This window comes from Canis lupus, chromosome 6, assembly GCF_003254725.2.
Source record: "Canis lupus dingo isolate Sandy chromosome 6, ASM325472v2, whole genome shotgun sequence".
NCBI classification, from domain to species: domain Eukaryota; kingdom Metazoa; phylum Chordata; class Mammalia; order Carnivora; family Canidae; genus Canis; species Canis lupus.
In genome coordinates this window covers 39131139-39145286 of record NC_064248.1, presented here as the reverse complement: position 1 = coordinate 39145286, position 14148 = coordinate 39131139, and the positions used below count along the sequence as shown (strand labels likewise).

The 14148-nt window shown below is 57.0% G+C and overlaps 2 protein-coding genes across 9 annotated transcripts in view; one reads left to right on the top strand and one right to left on the bottom strand.

Annotated features, from left to right (window-relative positions):
* IFT140 (intraflagellar transport 140) overlaps positions 1 to 3955 on the bottom strand; it is an 80632-nt gene extending 76677 nt beyond the window's left edge. Inside the window, exons 1-3 of one of the 6 annotated variants that reach the window (XM_025417040.3) lie at positions 3834 to 3854; positions 955 to 1061; positions 133 to 310 (exon numbers count right to left, since the gene is read on the bottom strand). In XM_025417040.3, the coding sequence (XP_025272825.3) occupies positions 133 to 279 (147 nt within the window). In that variant the 5' untranslated portion in view covers positions 280 to 310; positions 955 to 1061; positions 3834 to 3854. Of the gene's footprint in view, positions 1 to 132; positions 311 to 954; positions 1062 to 2214; positions 2232 to 2812; positions 2915 to 3666; positions 3685 to 3833 lie in introns of those variants that run through there. The other 5 variants (XM_049111530.1, XM_035717289.2, XM_035717288.2 and 2 more) reach the window with 5 other exon arrangements.
* A 1776-nt stretch (positions 3956 to 5731) lies between these two features.
* CRAMP1 (cramped chromatin regulator homolog 1) overlaps positions 5732 to 14148 on the top strand; it is a 55283-nt gene continuing 46866 nt past the window's right edge. The window contains exons 1-2 of one of the 3 annotated variants that reach the window (XM_049111527.1): positions 5732 to 6046; positions 8050 to 8411. In XM_049111527.1, coding sequence (XP_048967484.1) covers positions 8051 to 8411 — 361 coding nt within the window. In that variant the 5' untranslated portion in view covers positions 5732 to 6046; position 8050. The remainder of the gene's footprint in view (positions 6047 to 8049; positions 8412 to 14148) is intronic. The other 2 variants (XM_025417034.3, XM_049111528.1) reach the window with 2 other exon arrangements.

The window sequence follows — 14148 nt, the reverse complement described above, 5'->3', positions numbered from 1 at the left end:
CAATACTCTATACTCATGTACATACTCCCCACATGACACACACCACACAATGCACATGCACACACGGGAGAACAAAATGAACATAAGAGCCAGAAGCCCCAGAAGTCAGAAACATGGCTTCCTAGGACTCACTTGTTCCAGATATATATCCACGCTGCCTCCTGCAATCCTGCTGACGGAGGCAACCGCCAGGAATGGATGAACAGGGTGCCAATGGATGTGGGAAGGAGACTCGACAGAGTCTGGGGCTTCTATTGGGTGGTCAAAGTAGAGGGCCATGATGAAACTCGGATCTAGTCAGGGCTGAAACCTGCAGGGAAGAAAACAGCTAAGTCCTGTTGCTTTTGAACAATAAGAAATGACTGTACATAGAATTAGGAAAGAGAAGCATCACAAACCTACCATCATAACACACTGCAACTTACAAATGCCCCTTAAGACCATGTGGAAGAGATCTCTAACAGGGTTAAAAATGTATAATTAGAATCAAGAAATTTGACCTGAATGATGCAGGGTGTGATGGAAAAGAATAAAACACTGCCATCAAAATAGTAAGAAAAAGTCTAGTCACCTAGTCCACTAGGTTTACCTAGTGCATAAACCTTGATTATTCATTCCAGTCATAATAAAGACAATTTGCATTTCTATAGCTGACCTTCAAGCAAAAATTTCACACCAAGCAGAAGCAAAACTGATTCACAGAAATACATAGGAAAAGCTAGGATTCAATTCGTGAAAACCAAAGCCTATCTACTACCTCTGGCTCTCAGATGGTAGAAGGCAACAGGGTTCCTTTGTTAGAAAATCAAGAAAACAAAGCCGTGGCACTTGTAGGAAAGCTGAACTTGATTAGTTTCCCCAAATTAACATCTTTCTTCCCTAGAAAAGATGTGCTTATTGCCCCTTTGCAGAAGGGGTAGGATGGTGAGTGACAGAATGGTCACTACTGCCCACCTTTCATACCCTGGAGGCACTTTGGGGATCCTAACTGGCAGAGGAGAATATTTGTAGGTTGCTTTGCTCTCATTTAAAATTTTTCAGCGTCATGCCCATTAGGATACCTGGTATTAGAGAAAGAGAAAATAACTGTTGGCAAAGATGTGGAGAAATTGGAACTCTTGCACACTGCCATTGGGAGTGTAAACGGGGTACAGACGCCATGCACAACAGTATGGCGGTTCCTTAAAACTGCAACACAGAATTACCATATGATTCAGCAATTCCAGATCTGGGTATATCCCCAAAAGATTGAAGGCAGGGACTTGAACAGATCCTTGTACACCCATGCTCATGGCAGCACTATCCACAGTACCAAAAGGTGGAAACAACCCAAATGTCTATTGACAGATGACTGAATCAACACAATATGGCGCATACACAGAATGGAGTACCATCCACCTTGAAATTCTGACATGTTACAACATGGATGAACGGAGAGGACATTATGTTCAGTGAAATAAGCTGATCACAGAGGGACAAATACGGTGTGTTTTCACCTATAGGAGGGACCTAGAATAGTCAAATGCGCAGAGACACAAAGTGAAGGGGTGAGTACCAGGGCCTGTAGTGCTGGGGGACAGGACTTTCCTGATTGATGGAGACAGGGTTTCTGTTCAGAACATGTTAGTCTTGCTGAAGGATTGTGGGGGATGCTTACACAGCATGTCAGTGTGCTTAATGTCACTGACTCGTTTAGGTACAAAAAACTAAAATGGTAAGTTTTATATTACGTATATTTAACCACAACAAAAACTTGTGCTTTTAGCCATGCAATACTTGTACCAGAGGAGGCCTTGAAGGCTCACTCAGTGAAAAGCTACAGGCACGTAGATAAGGATGAACAAGTACCTTTCAGACACTGACGTTTTTCTTATGAATATATATGCTGAATACTAAAACAAAGGCACACATTTTGAGGTGGTGTTCTCACGGCCACAGAGTGAACGGCACATATTGGGAGTTCCTGGTGGAGCAGCCAGGCGCTGGCTGGAGTGGGAGGGGACAGCTACACTGGCCTGAGCTCCCACTTTGGAGTAGAGTACTTATGCAAACTTTCAAATAAAGTCATTAAAATGAAAAAAAAAAACACATAAAAACCTGGACACTTATATATAGCAAAAGAAAGCTTTCAAATTGAGATTTCACGTGTTGCAGGCAACCAAGGGTCGACATTTTGAGCTATGGGAAATTTGTATTCACATTTAACAAGTTTACCTTATGCAGATATCCACCTGAAAAACAAGTAAATTTTGTTAGACTGATAGAAAAAGAATTGCAATAGCGCTTAAAGAAGTTAAACTTGGTTTAATCTCCAACATCATTTTATAATAAGCATGTACGCTAACAGACCTTAAGTGACTTTTTTTCCTGCCTGGGGTTTTCTCAGAGGCTGCATTCCACCTTTAGATACTCGGGAAGCCTCCCTGTGACTTCACTTCTAGGTTGTTCTAGGCTTCTCCCCAGCGTCCCCATAGACCCCTGCACTTCGCTGGGACACAAAAGTGTGGTTGACTGTCCTGCACCTGCAGCTACTACCTGTCCTGCAGGGGGAGGCCCTGGCCGCATCCCCGGAGGGAGGGCAGATGCCCCATATGCGAATATGATAAAGACGTTTACTAGCAAGGAAAGATGCTCTCCAGGTTTTTGTAAGGAGTTGCCAGGCCTGATGAGTCCACAGCGGTCGACTGTTGGTCGTTCCTTTTACTTGTGTTTTAACATTTTTCTACCACAAAGAAGTACCACCTTCGTAATCAAAGAACAAAAGCTAGGAAAGCAAACGCGGAGAAGAGAGGACTGGCAACACAGACTTCACCTGACCACACGGATTAGCGGCAGCGGAGCAGAGTTCCGCGCTCCTCCTCTCCTTAAACTCAGGGTCTCCAGAAGAAAACATAAACATTCGGCAAACGAATAAACTTTGGGGAAAAGACAAAAATTCCCTTTGTTCTAAGCAACTTGCTCAAGTCCCCACCAGCAGGGCGGGCCCCCCCAGGGCGCCCCCCCCCCAGGGCTTTAGCGCCACTGGACTCCCCTGAGGAACTCGGATGAAGGTGTGAGGGACGCAGGGCTGCGGGGGCAGGGGCGCTGTGAGGAGGCGGCGGGGAGGGGGGCGCTGAGAGGAGGGGCGCGGGGGCCTGTGAGGAAGGGGTGGAGGGTCTGAGAGGAGGGGGTGGGGGCCCCTGAGAGGAGGGGCGCGGGGCCTGTGAGGAAGGGGTGGGGGGGCCTGAGAGGAGGCGGCGGGGGTCTGAGAGGAGGGGGCGGGGGGCCTGAGAGGAGGGGCTGGGGGGAGCCTGAGAGGAGGGGGCGGGAGGTCTGAGAGGAGGCGGCGGGGAGGGGGTCTGAGAGGAGGGGGCAGGGGGCCTGAGCGGAGGGGGTGGGGGGAGCCTGAGAGGAAGGCGCAGGGTGGGGAGGCCTGAGGCGAGGGCGCGGGACGGGGGGGTGTCTGAGAGGAGGGTGCGGGGCGGGGGTCTGAGGGGGGCCTGAGGGGAGGGCGCGGGCACGAGGGCTCGCCGCCCCGGGCCCCCAGCCCCCGGGCACGGAAGCGCAGGGTGGCGGCCTCGGCCGGACGCGGTCGCTGTCCCCGGGGTGGCTGCAGGGCCCGCGGCTGTCTCTTGCCCTCCCGCCCGCCCCCGACGGCGCCCGCGGTGGCCGTCCTCCCGCGCTGACCTCCGACGCCGCGCCCAGCGCCCGGCCGAGGCCGAGTGGCCGAGGGAAAAGGAGCCGGGAGGCCGCGGGCCTGGCGTCCGCCCGCTGCGCCGTGGCCGCGCTCCCCCGCCGGGGCCGCCCGGGGCCCTCCCCGCCGCTCGCGGCCCGCGCCCTCCCGCCGCACTCACCCGGGCCGCGCGGAGGTGCCGCCGCGCGTTGCCGGGACAACGGCTGCTCGGCGGACGCGGAAACAGCCGAAGGTGAGCGCGGCGGACGCCGAGGCCGCCCGAAGCGCTCGAGAGGCCGGAAAGAGCCGAAGACGATCGGGAGTGTTCGTGCGGAGCCGAGGGCCCGGGCGTCCCGGCTGGTCCCCGGCGGCTGCGAGCTCCGCCGCCCGCGTCTCCCCGGGTCGCAGCCGCTGTCTGGAATCAACGATGCCAGGTCGGAACCGGGAGCCAGGAGGTCAGGAGTCGCCTGTCTGCGCACAGTGGGAACGGGTGGCGTCCTTGCAGGTGTGATGAGGACCGGCTCCCGCAGCTACACCTGTCCGAGCGAGTGGGAGGCGCGGACAGCCAGAAGCTCAAGGTGCACCTTCGTGCTGGGCCTCTGCGCCGCACACCGTTGGCTGGGCTGCATTTTGTCTCATCTCCAGGAGGAGGGTGTGCTTGGAGAGTATTTCTGAGCAAAGCCAGCGGATTCCAGGTAACTTGACGTGTAGGGACTCCTTCGGCGAGAAGGTGGCAGGAGGGTACGCTCTGCTTCATCGCATCCCCGTCGGAAACCAGCCTGACTCCGGGGACGGGTTGCGTTCCCAGAGGCGCTGCAAGGTGTGCCCTGACCTTTTCCGTCAAGTGGTTTCAACTTCGAAATTGACTTTGAATAACAAAGGAGCGTCTTGTCATTAAAGGAAAAAAAAAAAGTTGCTACGGCGAAAAGGTACCATTGTTAAATAGATGAAACGATAAAAGAGGAAAGTGCAGATATTACTGGATCCGACAGTTTGGGTGCCGGATCATATAGGTACAGGGAAGATCCCATTTTTTAAAACCTCATTTTCTGGACGGCTGAGTGGCTCAGTTGGTGAGCGTCTGCCTTTGCCTCGCTGCGCGGAACCTGCTTCTCCCTCTGCTTGTGTCTCTGCCTCTTTTTGTGTGTCCCATGGATAAATAAAATCTTTTAAAAAACAAAACCTCGTTTTCATGGACACTAGATCTTTTTTTATTGAAAACATATGTAGCATTGTGTACGTTTAACATGTACTGTGAAGTGCTTTGATATGCTCATGTTGTAACATGCTGATGTGATGGGAGTCCTATCACGTAATTACAGTATAGGATCATTGTCTATGATCGTCTCACTGTGCATTAGGTTCCCGTAGCTCATGACAGCCCCTTACAGGCCTCGACTCTGGACCCTGGATCCTAGACACCATGTCTCCTGCCCTCCATACATTAGGTCCCTACGGCTCATCACAGCTCCTTACAGGCCTTGATCGTGGACGCTGGACCCTTGACCCTGGACACCAAGTCTCCTAACCTCCCCCCCCCGCCCCCATAAGACACACTAGAAGCGAGCACACACTCCTCTAACGCCATGACGGAGAACCAGAACCATGGCCCGAGTGTCCAGCGCCATTCACTACGCTACGGAATTTCAGAAGCACACGCTCAATCTAGTGAAGGGCGCGTCTACGGGATCCAATTGCACTTTTACACTCTGTAGTTTAAAACCCGGTTCGCGCCGGATTCAAGCCTCCGAGGTGAGGCGGCGTTTTCTTCTCACGCATCCGTCAACACGGCCCCGGCCAATCAGGGCCAGGCCTCTGACCCCATTGGCTGCCGGTACCCCAATCCGGAGACACGCACTGGTCCGCACGGACGCGAGGTCGGCGACACAACACAGCCCGCGCCGCGGCCCCGCCCCGCGTCCGTACGTGCGAGCGCGCGCGCCCGCCGCTGGCCAATGGCAGCGCCTCCAGGGGGGCGCGCCCGCTGGAAACCCCGGGCGGGCGCGTCCCCGCGTGCGTCGTGCCGCCCCGCCCCGCCCCGCCCCGCCCCGCCCCGCCCCGCCCCGCCCCGCGCGGCGTCCCCGCCGTCTCCGCCGGGCCGCCGTAGCCGGAACTGCTGCTGAGCGCGGCGACCTGGGCCTCCCGGACCCGAGCGGCGGCCGCGGCATCGGCGCCCGCAGCCTCGTCTGCCGCTCGCCGGCCGCGGAGGGCTCGTGCCGGGGCGCGCGCCGCGCGGCCGCTGCTTCCGAGGCGGGACGACCACACCAGGGTCGCGACTTCTGTGCAGCGGGCGCTCGGGGGCCGGGTCTGCGCGGCCCGGCCGGTCCTGCGGGCGCCCGGGCGGCCCCCGGGGAGCCTGCGAAACCAGGCTGCTGCGAGGCGTTGATGAAGAAGGTGACTGGTGGCAGGGGCTCGGGAGGGGTGGGCCCCGCGCCCGGCCGTCAGGGCGAGGCCCGGCCCGCGGGAGCGGGGAAGGGCCTGTGGTTCGCGCGCGGTGCTTTGTCTGGGTGGCCCGGGCGGGGGGTCGCGACCGGGCCCGGCCGCGGTGACAGCCCCCTTTGTGCGCAGCCCGCCTGCGGCCCGACGCGGAGGGTCTGGCTCTTTCCTTCCCGAAACCCGACGAACGGTGTCGGGGCCGACTCCGCCCGCGCGCGCGGTCAGGAAGGAGCGCTGGAGGTCTTCGGTAAAGGGATTCCATGCCCGTGGCTTCCTTTTCCTGTAGGGGGGAGCTCCGATGTGTGTCAATATCCTCCCGGTTCCGAAAGGCCGAGTCTTCCGTTGCCCAGCCTCGTGTCAGCCAGGACTCCGCCAGGCAGGCGGGCAGGTGTATTGTGTTGTGGCTGCTGCGTGCCCTGCTGGGTCCTGGCTTCACTCTGGGCAGTCGGGGGCAACAGGTCCCTGGGAGGAGGGTCTCCACATTGTGCCCCGGACAGAGGCCCTTCCAGGTATTTGCAGGTCCCTTAAGCAGGGATGGGAAGGTGGAGAAACGGACCGGGGAGAAGTCCGGTGCCAGCAAGTCCCTTAAAAAAAAAAAGTTTGGGTATTTGTCCCGTATAGTTTTAATTTTTGTCGAGGTTTTTGCTTTTCTTGTTTTAACTAGCCTCAGCTAAGCCAGTCAAATGGTTTGTAAGTCCAATTCCAATGGATAAAGCTGTTACAGATCATTTTATGACAAAGTGCATCAGAGCCCTAGTAGGTGTTACTCTGATTTTTACTCATTTGTGCACCTTCCAGCGAGAAAGTCCTTGTCCCTGGTTCTGTATTTCACGGTTGGCCCTTGATGCCTTTGTTCACTTTTCCTTTTTTGAAATGGAAACGTTTCCCTCCTGGGCGGTTGTGTTGACACACAGCTTGGGCACAGTATCAACACCTGTTGAGGAATCTAATATTTATCCTTCTTGTTTTATCACAGATACACATTCCTGGCCCTTGTAGGGCTCATAGTGTTGATACTAACCTGATTGAGTTAATTTTTTGAGTGGGTCTGCGTTCTGGGACGCAGGCATCCTTAGAGTTCTGTTGTCGTTGACATTTCACACGGCCGCGGGTCACAAACCGAATGCCACAATTTTATTAGCAGTTGTCCAGTTTTTGCGCAGCCCTCTTCTGCTGCTGCTTGCATTTGGATCGGGACATGCCCATGGGGTCGCCTGCACGGGTGGCTCCCACTGTTTCACGCCACCGGCTCCTTTGTTGCAAAAGCATTTTAAATTTGTGAATCTCCTCGGCAGCACACAGCTCCCACCCTGGGAGGCAAGATTCCCAGAAAGCCCGAGCTTATTATGACTCTTTATGTGTGTTTTAAGACGAGCAGGCGGCCCGGCCGCCGCGGGCCACCGTGGGGTCCCCCGTGCACGCAGGCGGGGTGCACCCGGGCCCACCTGCGGGGCCGGCGTGCAGGCAGGTGCGCGGCCCGGAGCCCCGCGCGTTTTGGGGGCGGGGAGGGGTGGGGTGGGGTCGGGGGCGCGGGCGCGGGCGGCGCGGGGAGAGGCCCGGCGCGCAGGCCCTGAGCCGCGGCCCGCGGGGTAGGTGCGTCCCGCCCGGCCCGACCCCGGGTCCCCGCCGCCCCCCTGCCCCCCCGCCGCGGCCCCCCGCCCCCACCCCCACCCCGCGACCCCACGGGCCGAGGCGCCGCGCGGGCAGGGCCGTCCGCACTCGGGCCCCGGGGCCGCCCGCCCGCCGCCTCCGCGCCGCGGGCCGCGGGGTCCTGGTCCTGGGGGCGGCCGGGGCGGCGCGGCGGGGCCGGGCGGCGGCGGGGCGGCGGCGGCGGGCGGGCGGCCGGGAGGGGATCGGGAACAAACAACGGCGGCCATGTTGAGAGGGCATCGGTGCGCTAAAGTTGTGGGGCCGGCTGCCGGGCGCGCGCCTCACCGGGCCCCCCTCCCCTGCCCGGCCAGGATGACAGTGAAGTTGGGAGACGGCGGCGGCGGCGGGGAGGACGGGCTCAAGCGGCTGGGGAAGCGCTCGGCCGACGACGACTCGCTGGAGGGCGAGGGGCCCGGCGGCGGGGACGCGGCCGACGACAGCGGCGCCACAAAGAGGGACGCCAGGCCCCCCCGGGACGGCGGCGACGGCCCCCCGGGCCCCGCGGGCGGCCCCCCGGCACCGGCCCCGTCCCCGTCCCCGCCGCCCGCCGGCCCGCAGGACCAGCACCACTTCCTCCGCTCCAGCGTCAGGCCGCAGAGCAAGAGGCTCAGGAAGGACTCGTCGTGCGCTGGCGGCAGCGGCGGAGCGGGCGGCTCGGGGCCGCGCGGAAAAGGTGAGGGGCGTGGGGGAGGGGCGTGGGGGACCGGGGGGCCTGGGGGGACCCGGGGAGCCCGTGGCGGGAGCCGCCGCCGCCGCTGCCGCACGCGCGCAGGACGCCCTCCCGGGCCGCACAATGGATTCCTGGGGTGGGCTCGGGCTCCCCGCGAGGACCGCGACCCGCTCGGGCCGCTACGGCGCACACAATGGTGCGGCGGGACCACAATACCTGCTGGCTCTGTTCTGCTTGGCCAGACCTGCAATAAAGGACCCCTGTCCGGAAGCCAGAGGTGACGGCCGGCGCCGTCCCGCTTGGGCCATCGCCCTCTGCCGCGGGCCCTCTGGGGGCCTCAGGGTGCAGCCCTTGGAGCCATGAAGGGTGCCTTGGGTGCCGCAGAAACTGCCCCCTCCCCCCCCCCCCCCCCCCCCCCCCCCGCGGCAGGAAACACTTGAGGCCCGACACAGCAGGGAGCCGTCTCCGCCTTTTCCCTGGTGCTCCAGGTAGGGTCGGGTCTGGGGTGGTACAGCCTCCTGGGGTCCCCACCCTGATGATAGGAAAGCCACGTGCCAGCGGCACTGCTGCTTTTGCTTGTTTATGCTTCTGCGTTCTTGATCGTGCACTGAGCTCCTCTCACCATCCTTTTCATTTCAGGCCAAGTTTGCAGCACTTTTCTAGGTAGCAGATGTAACCGTTCCAGTGAGTTTTAAAGGAAAAAAAAAAAAAAACTTAGTTCCTTGGAGGAAATGGTAATTTAAATTTGTTAGAAACCCTTGAAGATTTGAAAAAAGAAAGATTTCAGAAACTGAGGGAGAACCATTTTGGAGACCTGTGCCCAATGTGTACAATTACACATGCTCCTGCCTTCGCCTTACCTGAGGAGGGCTGGCCTCTGAAATCATCCTGGCCTTACCAAGTTTTTGGTAAAGATCCTTGATGTAAGCCTTGATGATACTTAAAGCTGTGAGTTTGGGGTGATTTAGTGTGTTCCGGAAATCAAACCTTGTCCTATGCATTTATGTTGGTGTGAAAGCTGCTGACCAATTAAGAAAGCGTTGATGGTTTAACAGCTTTACTTTGTAAAAAGTAGCTTTTCATTCCTAGTTACAGGTGTGTTATCACCGGTAAGCTCCTGGAGTGCCTTCAAGAGTGTTTGTTTTTGGCCTCAGACGCCCCAGCAGCATCCATGGCCTTGCCAACGGGGCCCTCTGACCTGCATCTGCTTGTTTGCCATGTCGAATCCACCAGAAGGACACGCACCTGTGAGATGAACAGCACTGATGCCCAGATGCAACAGGGTGGTGGAGTGAAGGCTCTCTGTCGCCTGTAAATGCCCACCTGTGGGTCAGGCGAAGTGGTGCTCACGCTTCAGTGTGCAGGACTCTTGGTGGCCAGGTGATGAGGGAAGTCTGCATTTGTTGGCATAGTTGAGCGAGGCTCAGACGGAGAAGGCTCCTGGATTAGCCTCACATCAGTCGTTGGCACCCCTGTCCTTGGTTCTTGTCCCAGTGTGTGGCTTGGAGCAGCAACTGACTTTCCGCCAGGAAGATGGAAATTGGTTAGAATTGGTGCTTCTTGTGACTTTTATATATTTTTGTTTTAGGAAGCAAATATTTCTTTAAGTTAATAATAAAGCTGAACCATAATGGTGGCTTTTAGGAATAAGAAGCATGTCTGCTTTGCTTCACAGAAATCATTGCACCTGGAGTTGCCTGGTGGGACCTGATCTTGTCTGTACCTGTCACTGTACCCAGGACACCCCGTCCTCATGCCTCCATAACCTCTGCTTGCTTATTATCTCCGTTAGCAGCCAGCAACGATCTGATTCTGACAGCACGCCTGGTAACCTCTGCGGACATTTCTTAGAGGACCGTTTGTCTTACAGACTCTGAAAATCTCCACCTGAGGTCCTGAGTGCAGATCAGTGAGGAAACAGTCTTGGCATTTGTTAGTTTTTCAGTTGAAAACAGTATAATTTCCATTATGCTTGAGGAATCCTCCCGGCCCAGTCGTTGGTGGATCTTTGATCACTTAACTGCTCTTGCCAGTTTGAGTCTGAACAGACAGGCATCAGAAACTTGCAGTGAGTCTGGAGGAAAACTTGTGGGGAAAAGGAAGTCTGCCCTGTGATTCTGTCCACACCACTAAGTTTTCTTTCTAAGAAGACATTCTTTTGTCAGCTTCAATGATTAACAATTCTTTTGTAATACAATTCCAAATTAGGTTCTTTTTGAATTTTAAGGGGCAGGGAGCTGAGACCTAGCATCTGTGTGTCACACGTCTTACATCTCTGTTACTCTTATTTTAAATGGTCGCAGAAGCTGAGGTTTGTTCCTCTAATAATGTGTTCGACTTAAACAGAAGGTAAGCTGCAGGCCAGAAACCAGTAGATGTGCTTGATGCCATCGCACAGATTCTTCCTGCCCCACTGTGATGCCCAGAGTGACTCGAGGGTGCCTTTGAGAGTGAGACTCAGAATTCATGGATCTGTAAGAACCTGGTCCAGGACACAGTCCCCGAGGCCCTTACCCCTCTGGCCAGTATGCGATCTGGGTGATGCTGGGCAAACTGATCTCTTTCTTGGAGCCTCAATTTCTCTCTCTCTAAATGAGGGGTAATGCCAGTGCCTGGCTCACCACAATAAATAACACAGCCTAGCCCTGCCATATGTGGTTAAAAGGCTCCCAAGTGCTCCTGTTATTGAAAATGTGGATAGCTTTGAGGTTAGGGAGCTACAGAGTCTGGACAGGTAGACTGGGTCGGTCGGGTGTCACCTGTCGGGAGGTAGAGAGAGAGAGGTCTCAGGAATGCCCCTGAACTGCTGCCTGTCCTATTGGGACAGGTAAGCTCAGGGTAGACTCTTGGTTTCTCTGCTGCCCTTCAGCTCCCCACCCGACCCCATTGCCTCCTCCCAAGAACCTTCATTCCACCCGACTGCCGACAAGCTGGCCATCTCCACAGTTGTGCAATGTCACCAGGTTTCACTGTGCTTGTGCTTAGAAATCAGCAGATCACCAAAGAGAACTTACCTGTATTTTACCTTAAGTACGGGCTGCTTGTAGTTTCTAGGTGCTTTTAAAAGACAGCATATGAGTCACCCCAGTGTGGTCAACCTTTGGGAGACGAGTACCATACTGGAGAGAGGGGTGAACCAGCCGTCAGGAGGCCCGGTTTCTCCCTGTAGAGCTGCTTTGGGGCTGGTTCAGCCACACGGAAAGGCCTTGAGGTGCCCAAACTTATGTTCCTTACGTCCAAAATGGGTTCAGTGAGATAGTGCTTAAAGCTGCCCTGACCTTAACATTTAGGGGTGAACAGGTCAACTGTGCAGACGGGGCTTGGATCCTGTGTTTTGAGAGAGCATTCTTTAAGGTCGGTTGCCTGAAAACAGGGTAGCTGTGTGTCTGTGGGCTCTGCGTGGCCCTGCCTCTGGGGGAACCCTGGGCAGGGAGTGGTCAGAGTGCCCCCTCCACCCAGGGGCGTGCCCGCATGTCATGTAGGCACAGTTTGCTTGTCTGCTCTGCAGTCACTTGTGTTGTCACTTCTTGGGCATTTGGTCCAGGCCCCAGGACTGGTTGAAGTATGGCCGTGCATGACACAAACTCCCTGTCCCTCATATTCTGAGGACGGAGAGGGACAATCAGATTGTCACAGACCACGGGTGCCATAGTGCTCTGATTCTTAGCCCGATGTGACTCAGTAAGTAATGTTTAATAAAATCAGGTGCAGCGACAACGGTGTGGAGCCCACTGTGGCCACCTGGGCAGGGGCATCGGGCTTTGCTGAAAGCCCTCTGACCTTGTTGGGAGAAGAGGAGGAAGGCAAGGCGTGCACCCGTCACCCTGTGTGGTGCCGCAGAAGGTGGAACACACAGTAACACACATCCTATCGCGTGACAGGGACACCCTGTGCACGGTAGGTCAGGAGACCTGTGTCCCTCGCCACTTCAAAGACGATCCCTGCTGGAAGTGTGCAGGCTAGAGAGGGAAACACCTGAAACCCAGGGGCTTTTGGTAAATTACTAAGTTCAGAGTCGCATGGATCCCTCTGCTTCACGTCGGAGACAAGGACAGACAGCGCAGATGAGTAGATGAGGTAACGTTTGAATGTTGGTTTTAAGGCTGAGGTACTTTCCAAAGACCTTGTTGGCTTTTAACGTCAAAACTAACGTTTCTGTTGTGGTTACCTGTGGAATCGTCCTTTGCCCACCAAGGATACTGTAGGATTTTCATTTCACGTCGTGTGCGGTGTCTTGTTTTGGATCATACGAAGGTATGAGGCTGGTAGAGGCAGGATTTCGGACAGTGACATAAATGCGAGCACGAGCTTCGCGGTAGGCGGTGGAGCCTGGAAGCGGCCTGGCGGCCAGCGTGAGAAATGCCAGAGGAGGAAGTCGCATTGGCAAGGGGCATTGAGAATGACCGACCAAGTCTTCACCTTCTTTGATGAAGAATGCAGATGTTTTCAGAGAAACAACGAGGTTTTAGTGATGCTCTCAGACGTTTGAGAGCGTCTCAAACATGGGGGAGCCCAGCCCTGAGAGCATGGAGGACATGAGGCGCCGCGGCAGTGCCTGGGGTCGCCCGACCTTGAGGTCCTGCATCCCCTTTCGCTCACGGAACAGGTGTCAGAGGCGGGCGCCCTGCCCGGGGCTGCAGGGGCTACTGGGGCCGCGGGGCCGCGCTCCTCTGCAGACACCAGGTCAGGCCGAAATGGGTGCAGGCCACGGTGTGGGGCGGAGGCACCAGGGCAGCCTGCCAAGGCGACGCCGCCGTGAGGGGGAGCGGCCTCAGTCCTCATCTTCCCATCTGCGGCCTTCGTGGAGAGGGTGCTCCCTCAGTCATGTCTGGGCTCTGATGCAAGTCTGGGGGCCTGACACGGGTGACGTGCACTACGAGGGGCATAGGAGTGGCCCCCGGAGACCTTGGCTTAGCGCCTCCTCCTCGGTCGCGGCACGTTGTGCCCTGAGGTGGCCAGGGAGTGGAGCTGGTGTGCCACCCTCGGCCTCGTACCGCAGACCTGGCCCCGGGAGGTGGCCTGCGCCACCGACCGCCTGCCCTTGGCTCATGCGGGGGCGTCTTTGCAGCCGACAAGGGGCAGAGTGAATGAAGCAAGGGGAGCCTCCCGTGTTCTCCCCTCCGGGGACGTCACTGAGCAGCTCGTAGTGCTGGTCTGTGCCCTCTCCGCTAACGTTCCGACCCTGCCAAGGCACTTTCTCAGACTCTGAAAGAAAGCTCTGGGCCAGTGAGTTGTTGCTCGGTGGGACAGGTCGGCACATTTTCTGTCTCTGACCTGAGTTAAGTCGCACGGGTTCGTTTTTAGAGGTGGACGTCCTCCCGTGTCTTAACTCCTGCCATTCATTAGCTGTGCGGCTTTGGGAACGTCACTGAACCGGTCGGTCCCCTTATCAGACTGAGCAGGGGGTGTCGAGGTCCAGTTCCCTCCCACCTCGCATCCCTGGATTCTGTAGCTCAGAGCATAATGAAGATACAGAAGCAGCCGTGATGCCAACAGCAGTCACCACGGTGCTGTGTGGCTCGGGAGGCAGATGCCCAGACTTGGTTCTGGCTGTCCGGTGACCTTGGCCCACCTCTGAAATGTGGACGGTAGCTACGCACCGTGAGTACAAAAGGGAGTGAAGCGTTTGCACGTGGCTTCAAGGTGCTGTAGAAGTCCCCGCTCCCTTCCTCGTCTAAGCAGCAATGTGGCGTGCCAGGCAGGGTGCTCCCTCTGGGCCTCGGTGTCCCCTGGTGGAAGA